This window comes from Meriones unguiculatus, chromosome X, assembly GCF_030254825.1.
Source record: "Meriones unguiculatus strain TT.TT164.6M chromosome X, Bangor_MerUng_6.1, whole genome shotgun sequence".
Taxonomy (NCBI): Eukaryota; Metazoa; Chordata; class Mammalia; order Rodentia; family Muridae; genus Meriones; species Meriones unguiculatus.
Window position 1 is genome coordinate 156,615,394 of NC_083369.1, and position 9,547 is coordinate 156,624,940.

A 9,547-nucleotide genomic window follows, 5' to 3' on the forward strand; every position below is an offset into this window, starting at 1 on the left:
TAGCATCTTTATTCTTTCTATGTGTGGGTGTCGGTATGCATGCCTGAGTGCGTGTGCCCTGGTGTCCAGAAGAGGGCATTGGATCCCCTGGAACTGCAGTTACTAACAATTGTGACCCACTTGGTGTCTGTGCCAAGAACCAAACTCAGGTCCTAGGAGAGAGTCAAGTTGTGTTTTTGCAAAGCAATCTCCCCAAGTCGCAGCAGTTACTAGTCTTTAACCCTTACTAAATATAATTCCCGGAAAACGTTGTACTTTTGTCCTTATTATATTTTTAATGTAATAAGGAATGTACATACAGCTTGTGTGCTATTGTGTGTTATGGGCATGTACATGTGGAGGTCAGAGGACAACTTCAAATGCTGATTCTCTTTCCATCTTGTGGGTCCTGTGGCCTGGAGTTTAGGTCATTGTGGTACTCCTATTCACTGAGTCATCTCACAGACTTAAAAATATATTTGTTAAGTCTGATCAAATATCTTAAGAAATGTTTGCTTACAAAGACAAAGGAGCATGATAGGGGTGCTAAGAAGGTGGCTTAGTGGGTAAAGTGTTTTCTGTACATGCATGAGGACCACAGTTAAGATCACCACCACTCCCATGAAAGCAGTTTGTGTCAGTGTGCACCTGAAACTCTTGGTGTGTAGGGGGGGGGGGGCGTGATGGTTTGGCCAAATGAACACAGGTATCTCTTAGGGACTTTTCAGCCAGAGAACAGCCAGTTCCAGGTTCAGTGAGAGATCATAAAACAAGACTAAAAAGTGATTGAGGAAGATAACTCATTTACTCTGCAGATACTTACACACACACACACACACACACACACTATATATATATATATATATATATATATATATACACACATATATATATGGGTAATTTAAGAGTTCTTTAAAAACAAGATATTTATAATGGGCATGGTGGTGAGTACTTGTAATTTCAGGATGTGTGGGAGGTTGAAGACACAGAGTTTTATTTTGCTAGCCTGTTTTTCATACTAAGATCTTGTATCAAAACAAAAAAAAAATCAATTAATTAGAAGTGAACTGAGTTTTCCCTTGAATCTCCTTGCTAAAGTTTTGATAAATTTGCTTTGATGGAACTTAATAATTATACTCAGAAAAAACTAGCAGAAAATTCTGTTAATTTCGTATGCCTTGTCTACTCAACTCATTCATTCATTCATGTAAATTCCATTTTTACTTGGTGCAAGTTTCTGGGCTTAAAGAGGATTAAAATACTGTCTTTGACTGTACAGAGTTAAAAGAAAACAAAATGAAGTAGTGGGGGATATTTTAGAATGATAATGTGGAAGATAGGAGCCTCTAACTCAGGCTGGCTCTCATACTTCCTAATGCTGTGACCTCATGTTGTGGTGACTCCAACCACAAAATTATATTTGTTGCTACTTCATAACTGTAATTTTACTAATACTATGAATTGCAGTGTAAGCATCTGTTTTCTGATGTTCTTAGGCAACTCTTGTGAAAGAATCATTTGACCCCGCCCCCAATGGACCCCAACCTACAGTTGAGAAACACTGCTGTTTCATGGAAAAGTTAAGCTCGGTAGCCAAACTTAAAAGATAAGAGAAAGGTCTAGGGCAGAGTGTATGAAAGTCAAAAGCATGGAGTAAACCATTATTTTAAGTGTTTGGATATGTAAGCTTAGACTTTATTCTGTGGGACGTAGAGAATCATCAAGAGATTTTAAAAAGAAAGTGCCTGACTCATATTTTAATTTAAGACCACACACTGATTGAAAGATAGAATTAGTGTACAAGAAAAAAATGCCAATTCTTTTAGAAATCTGTTGCTTTAAAGAATGTAACATGCATAGTGGGAAGGGATAGAGAAATGCATATATATTTCTGAGGAATATATGAGGAATATGAGGAATAATGAGAGAAGTATGACTTACCTAGCTCTATTGATTCCTTAAAGTAAACCTTGAATCAAATTGGTTTGAATGATGTTAGCACTGCATTATAATATCCTTGAGGATAATTGAAAATGAGAATCTTTTGTTTGTTTATGAAACAGGATCTCACAATGTAGCCTTGGCTGGCCTGGAAGTTACTATATAGACGAGGCTGGCTTTTAACTCAAGAGATCCATTTACCTCTCAGCTTTCTGAATGTTGGGATTAAGGGTGTGTGCCACCATGCCAGGCCCTAGAAAATGGAATCTTGGTATGAGATTTTCAGGGAAATCAGGAGTTGCTGAAAGAAAAGAAATCCTCACAGAAGGACCAGAGTAAGTTCTGGAATCAAGGGTCTTTAAGTGATCTCAGCCATGGAAATTCATGAAGCTATACCAATTCTATAGCTGAGACTCAGCTACAGTTGCAGATTTTGGATCTTTGCTCTGTGACTGGCTTATCTTTCCTTCTCATTTGAAGCTCTGGGGAGGTATGATGCCTGCTGAGGAACTATACATTTTATTGTCTAGAGCTTTTCACATGTGTTACTATATGAGTTAGTAATCTTCACACAGGGTGCTAACGTTGGATTAGTTACTTTTCTCAACACTGTGAGAAAAGGAGTTGGAGAAACAACATGGGGGAGGATTGGTTTATTTCTGTTCATCCTTTTGAGGGTTACACAGTCCTCCATAGTGGGGAAGGCATGTTGGGGTTCTTGGAGGCAACAGGACTCTGAGGCTGCTTCCTTTGTTCTATGGATCGGAAAATAATACCTCTGATCCACCCTCAACCACTCACTTATTGAAACTCAATGGATACCACCTCTTTAAGTTTCCAACATACTTCCCTGATAGATCTCACAGCAAGGGACCAATTTTAAACATGTGCTTGTGAAGAACAGTTCACAAGTAGAACCATAACACATGTGTTGGCTTAGATTGGAATGTGAGTAGTAATAAAATGCAGAGTATTGTGGCACCACACAGTCTGAGCCCTGCTTTCTTCCTTAGGGACAATGTGAGGACCTTCCACCTGGGAAGGGTTTGTAAGTTATCTGAAGCCTGGGAAGAGGGATTATTGTTAGCCCTGTTTGGGGACTTACCTGGAGGAGATAGTTGAACTGACAGTGTTTTACTGTATGGAGGGAGAGAGCTATGGCAGAGGCAGAACATTAATGCAACATTAACAGGCAGATGGAGGCCCAAGAAGAAACTGTTTTGAGGTACCTGGTTGGAAAGGAGAGTATTGTCATGGGACCTGAACTATGGAAATAAGAAAGGAACATAGCTGTGGCAGAGGCAGAACATTAATGCATCCTTAACAGGCAGATGGAGACCCAAGAAGAAGCTGTTTCAATGTACCTGGGTGGAAAGAAGAGTAGTGTCATGGGAACTAAGCTGTGGAAATTAGAAAGGAGGAAGAGGTGCTGTATATAGTGGAAAGTGTAGTGTGTAGTGGATAGACCTGGAAAATTGATCACTGGTTTTGGAATAAGACCATTGTAGCCTTAGGGATAACAGTCTGTATTTCATGATGGAAATAAAACCAAACTGTCAGGAGTTGAAAGAATGAGTGGAGGTTCCAAGTAGAGAGGATGTGGCAGAAAGGGCATGCTTGAGGAACATAGAATGGTTATCTTTAAAACGTTAAGGGAAAAACATCTCTGCTTTTAATGACCAATATTTGGTTACATTTTGGCAGAGGGCCAGATTCTAATATCATCAGGGTAGATGGAAATCCCACGTAATCAAGACTTTTGAAAGTAATGTGACAGCAGTTGTATTAGTTCTGCATCCGTCTTCATTCAGTTTGTAAGTAAAACTGAAGTGATGTTTTAATTGGTATAAGACTATGATTTTAGGTAAAGGTAAATTTGTTACTCAATACCAACCTTAATACAATACTGACAGGGACAATGGTTTATCACACAGAGGCACTGAACGTTGTGATAAAAGTGAGTAATTGTGAGGACGTTGTGTTCCCAAAGGGTGAGGTAAAATTCAAGAAGAAATTGCTAAAGATACTTAGTTTGAGGGGTGATGAGGTAAAGACCAGTAGCAGTCTTTGCAGAACACAGGTAGTAGGTCCTGGAGAGGAGAAAAAGACCATGGAAGTCAGGCTGGTGTGGACATGGATCACATTGGAATAGCAGAGTAGAGAGCTGACTTTGACTACATCTAATGGCCTCCCATTTTCTTTGAAAAATAAACTCACCAAGCTTAAAAAGCTTAACATGAATGAAGACGAAGTGGATGATCCTTTTAGAACAACGGAAACAGGTTGACTGAAGATTTCTGAACATAATGTAGGTAGCACTGAGAAAGACCAGGTGATGAACTTATGGCAGTGATCTTTTACCATATTGACTGATAGGGTAGTAGCAGTGAAAGTGGACTGTGATACTGATGAAAGGCCATGGCCATGGCTTTTCTGCTAAGGGTGGTGGAAGGATAGGCTTATGAAGGAAATCAAGGGCATTTGAGGCCTTTTAAGAGATTCTCGTTTAAGCTTGTTCTGGAAGAAGAAGAAGAAGAAAAAATCCCAAGGAAAGATTCAGAGAATTAGATAAACTTTAAACATGAAGTCTTCATATAGCATGTTCTATAAGAAGACAACAGGAAGTTCTTGCTGCAATGCCACAAATGCATTGTGGAGAAAACCTTGTTTTCCATACAACTGTGCATTAGAAATAACAGGACCCTGTGAGGGTGAGGCTGGGGTAATTACTTAGGAGTGTGGAAATTTGTAACCACACACCTGTCAAGTTCTAATGATCTGCAAGACTAGGTCAGTCCCCACTGGTGTTTGTGCTAGCATTACACATGTCTGACTCTGCAGCCTTAGATTCTTCTTGAAGGTGTGTTCTTCACACCTACTTAATTGAAATGAAAAGCCTCTTTAAAAACAAAACAACCCAAAACCCCAAACAGGAAATACACATGTTAGAACGGCTAAATTTTAACCATAACCTGAGAGTGTGCCAGGTGTTGTTGTGGCTATCTAACAACAAAACCTCAAATTATTGTTAGTGGGGATGCACAATGGTATAGCCACTTTGGGGATGGTTGGCTGTACTAACACAGCAAACTATATGTTTATCCTACTTCCCATTAGCAGTATACCCAAATATTTGCCTAGCTCATCTGAATACCTAAACTTTCTCTGCTGGTCAATGTTTGCACCAAATTTACTGATGATCTTTAAAGTGGTAGCAACCCAGATAACTTTCATTAATTAGTAACAGATGGAATCAAGAGACCCAAGAAGTTTGATGTAATGGGATATGATCAATGACTAATGAAGTGAGCCATCAGGTCATGCAGACATGTTGAATTTGAACTCCATATTCCTAAGTGAAGGCAACCTGTCTAAAATGACTAAGGAGAAAGGGTAAAAGAGTAGAGGTAGTGAAAAAATGTGGTTGTCCAAGGAATGGGATCAAATAGACTAAGTATAGAGGGTATTTTCAGACAGTAAAAATATCTTGTGTGCTTGTGGTACTGTAGTTGTGGATACATGGCATTGTGTCTTAGGCAAACCATAGAACTTTATAATACAAGAACTGTAATGAACACAAATATAAAAAATCATTCAGGAGACAGGCAAAAACTGCAGGGTAGACTACAGAATGTGATTTTTATTTTTTAAGTAGCGTTTCAATGCATTCTGGCTAAATGGCTTACTGCTATGCTATATTCCTGGCTTGTTTTAATTTTTTGAGACAGGGTCTATATAAGTTGCCCATGTAGTCATTGATTTTGCAAGTTGCCTCCTTCAGTATACGAAGTAGCTGGGTGACAGGTCAACACTACCAGGCCCAGCTTGACAAAATAATTTAGGTACTTTCCACCATTTTCATTTTCTTTGTCCTCTCCACTCACCGTTCTCCTTTGTATTTTTTGATGGGGCAGCAGCTCTCAAACTGTGTGTCACAACCCCTTTGGGGGTCAAAGGAGTCACATATTAGATAACCTGTATATTTATGATTCATACATGTAACAAAAATACGGTTACAAAACAGCAATGAAATAATTTTATGGTTGGGGTTCACCACAACATGAGGAACTCTATTAAAGGGTCTCAGAATTAGGAAGGTTGAGAACCACTGTGATAGGGCCTCATGTAGCCCAGGCTGTCCTTGAAGTCACTATGTGTAGATGAAAGCAACTTTGAATTCCTAATTTTCTGCTTCTAACTCCCAAGTGCTGAGATTGTAGATGTAAACCTCTACCCAACTTGATGAAATAATCTTCATTGCATAACATATTTGAACTATCCTCAGCGAAGGGGAGAAAGTATTGACCTCAGTAACTTTTGAATTAATGAAGTCTAAGTAAAGGCAAAGCAAACTATTTTGAACTCTAGTTGATAAAAGTCATATCCTATGGGATTGTGGGCTAATTTTCTAATTGCAATTCTGATTCTGTTAGCTTCCCATACTGCTGCACATATGTGCTGGATGTGAATGGGTGAATCTGTACTCATACAGGAAAACTTGTTAACACCTCTAACCGGTGTCCTTTGTCTTGTTGCCCTGATGGCTTAACATAGTGGCATGCTGTGTACTTTAGGGAGATACTTCTGTTAAAAAATCAGATTTTCTGTTTAAGGGCTTTCCATATTGCTAAGCTTTTAACATTTGTCAGAGTATTGAGAAAAGCTGTGTTATAGACCAAGTGACATCTTGATTATGCTAGCACCATTCCTATATTTAACTGTAAGTGAACTAAGTCATAATTAATTAATATATTCTGTTGTAGTATAGGACTGGTTAGGATTTAGTATTTCTGAGGTGGAATATTTGCAGGTAGTTGCCAAAATCTAGACTGTGGGTATAGGAAGGAGTGCTTTAAGTGGGAGTAAAAAGCCCATGATTGGGGTGTCACCACAACATGAGGAACTGTATTAAAGGGTCATAGTTGTGTAAAGGTTGAACTGGCCTAGAGCATTGTATGTGTTAGGCCATTACTCTACCACTGAGCTACACCTCGATTCCCTCTTTGATTTTTTAAATTTAATAATGAATAAACGCATTTACTTTTTCACATTTACAGAACGTTTCTAAAATGTTTTCCAAGAGCATAATAAACAAAGGCTCTTAATTCTCCGGGAACCTAATTGTTTGAAATATGTCTTTAACAGCTGGGGAGAACTTGGACTGGACTCTGGAGGAAAGCATTGAAGGCAAAGGGAAAGAATCATTTTTTTTATGCTTTGAAATTTAGAAACAATTTTATTTAAGATCTGAAATACGATTCCCAAACCATCATCTTTTCAGAAAACTGTGGCTACACAATAATGCATTGTCTCTATCATGTTAGAACGTGCATTAGACTCAAATACAGAAACCAGGAAACAAACCACCATCTTTCAACAATTTGAGCAATGATAGCATGAATGCCTAAGGAACAGCAAATAATGGATTTGCAGAGGATGGGCTGTTCAGGTCATGCACAACAAGAAATAAGAGCACAAATGCATGGGTTTTCAGGCATATACATTTAAGTTGAACCTTTGGCACTAGGAACCAGGGCATCTCACCATGTAGCATTAACACGTGTTAGAAAACTGTGTAGTGTCAAAAGGGATAGAACCACCAGTATCCAAGCAATGTCGTCAACTAGGTAATAAAATGTTCTACTGAATTTCTTCTTTGTCTAATTACTGCATACGCTGGTAGCAACTTTTACGTGAGGAAAGGTGTCAGGAGACACTCTGTTTATTTCTTCTTACAACACAACAGGAAATCAACTTAAAATAAGCCCTAATTTACACTGACAGTTTTAAACAATGTCACTTCTACACTGAAAGGACTAAACAAAAGTGTTTACAGAGAGCAGACTACAGCGAGTGGTCAGTAGACCTTCACAGGGCTTTGCGGTGATACTCAGCAGAAGCCACTTGGTAATCTCTGGCAGTAAACAGCGAAGCAGAATTCTTTGCCAGATGCTTAAGGAAATCATGCAAATAGCCCAGCAGTAATGACAGGCTTTTCTCATCGAGGGGCATATAGGCCAACATTGCCCCAATTCTCACAAATAATCTCAGTAGGTGTGGTGCCCCATAGATGTGTGACACTGGCGCATCAGGGTGAGCCAGCAGGATCTCAGCATACTGGGGCCTTTCAAACTCGTAGAGCAGCTGAGTGCCCAGCATCACATTGAAATACTCTTTTATCCCACCCACAACTTCATCAACTGCATACTCCTTATTGTCAGCACTTGGCTGGGACTTGGTACACTTGGCATACTCCTCAAGAATGGCATCTACATTCTCTTTAGCAGGGAGTTGGAACAACTGCTTCTGCCTAGTAACCAAGTCCCAGTCCTCCACCAGCCATGGCTTTAATTCTTCAGGAATCTTCACTTCCACTTCCACATCCACTCTGTTCTTCTTCAACGCCGCCTCACTCTCCACAGTGGCATCGGCTCGTGCCCTTTCCTTCCGTGGGGGCTGGGGCATTTCGCTGCTACTGCCACCGTCTCCATTGCCAGGAGTCTTCTGCTGGTTCTTCCTTGTCTTCTGCACTGAACCAGAAGGGGAGTTCTCAGCAGGGTGACCTCCCCATCTTCCTGGAACAGCTGGTTCAACATTCTCTTCCTGGGAACCAGCTGACTCCTTTCCTGAGGCAGCTCCTCTCATCTGATGTCTCTGCATGTTGCTTCCAATTGGTTTCTCAGAGTTGTCTTCTTCAGCAGGTTGTTGTCCACGAGTTTCAGAAGCCTGCTTTCTGGAACTCATTCAGCCCTGTTTCTAGTCCATCCTACACTCTTCTTTCTTTCCCGTCCAAAGATTCCTAGCAATTTCCAGGGCAGAGGCTTACAGATCTCCTAGGGTGGTCTGGAAAGATGAAGTGGGAATACAACCCTGTATTCTGCAAGCAGGAATGCAAACAGGTTCCGCAACCAGGGTCAGACCTCCCGATCATTTACTGCACGGCAAAGATAGCTTTTCTGAGGATGACCTGAGAGGAGAATCCAGTTCTTTGCAGCAGCCGACATGTGATCACTGCCGCTCCTCCAACCTTAAACAGGGGGAAAAGGTCACGTGATTCAGCTAGCCAGAAGAACCAGGGAGCAAAATCCATATGGAATGCTGAGCTAGCTGTTCTGTTGCTGAGTTCTAAGGATAAGACCCGAAGAGGTGGGCTGAGGCTAGCAACAACATTTTGGATGCCGCATTAGGACATCAGATCTCATTCTATAATCCTGTGGGCTATTTTCTTTTTCCTTGAGGCCAGAGTTTCTCTTTGAATGTACTGGACACCTGGCTGTCCTGGAGTTCGCTTTGTAGACCAGGGTGGCCTCCAACTCACAGAGATCTGCCTGCTTCTGTCTTTGTAAATTTCTGACCAGTGTACATTACCTACCATTTGTGATCTCAACTTGTTATTAAGAGTTTAAAATTTCAAAGGCAGACCATGACCTTAATCCCAGCATTTGGGAGACAAAGACAGGTAGATCTCCATTCTTGAAGCCAGCACTGTCTACAGAGGGAGTTTGAGGACAGCCAGGGGGCTGTGGAGAGTTTGAGAGAGAGAGAGAGAGAGAGAGAGAGAGAGAGAGAGAGAGAGAGAGACTTAGAAAGAAAGGACAAGCTGAGGCAGTTGAACACGTAAATCCAA

The 9,547-nt window shown here is 40.5% G+C and overlaps 1 protein-coding gene across 2 annotated transcripts; it reads right to left on the bottom strand.

Moving 5' to 3' along the window:
• Positions 1–7,788: 7,788 nt before the first annotated feature.
• LOC132650031 (mortality factor 4-like protein 2) lies at positions 7,789–8,664 on the bottom strand. 2 transcript variants are annotated; one of them, XM_060374852.1, is made up of 2 exons: positions 8,506–8,595; positions 7,789–8,445 (listed from the first exon to the last, which is right to left on the bottom strand). In XM_060374852.1, the coding sequence occupies exons 1-2, from the start codon at positions 8,578–8,580 to the stop codon at positions 7,789–7,791; spliced, it is 732 nt and encodes a 243-aa protein (XP_060230835.1). In that variant the 5' UTR covers positions 8,581–8,595. The 2 variants fall into 2 exon arrangements, with proteins under 2 accessions (XP_060230835.1, XP_060230834.1); XM_060374851.1 differs by having other exon boundaries at positions 7,789–8,664.
• Between the last annotated feature and the right edge of the window lie 883 nt (positions 8,665–9,547).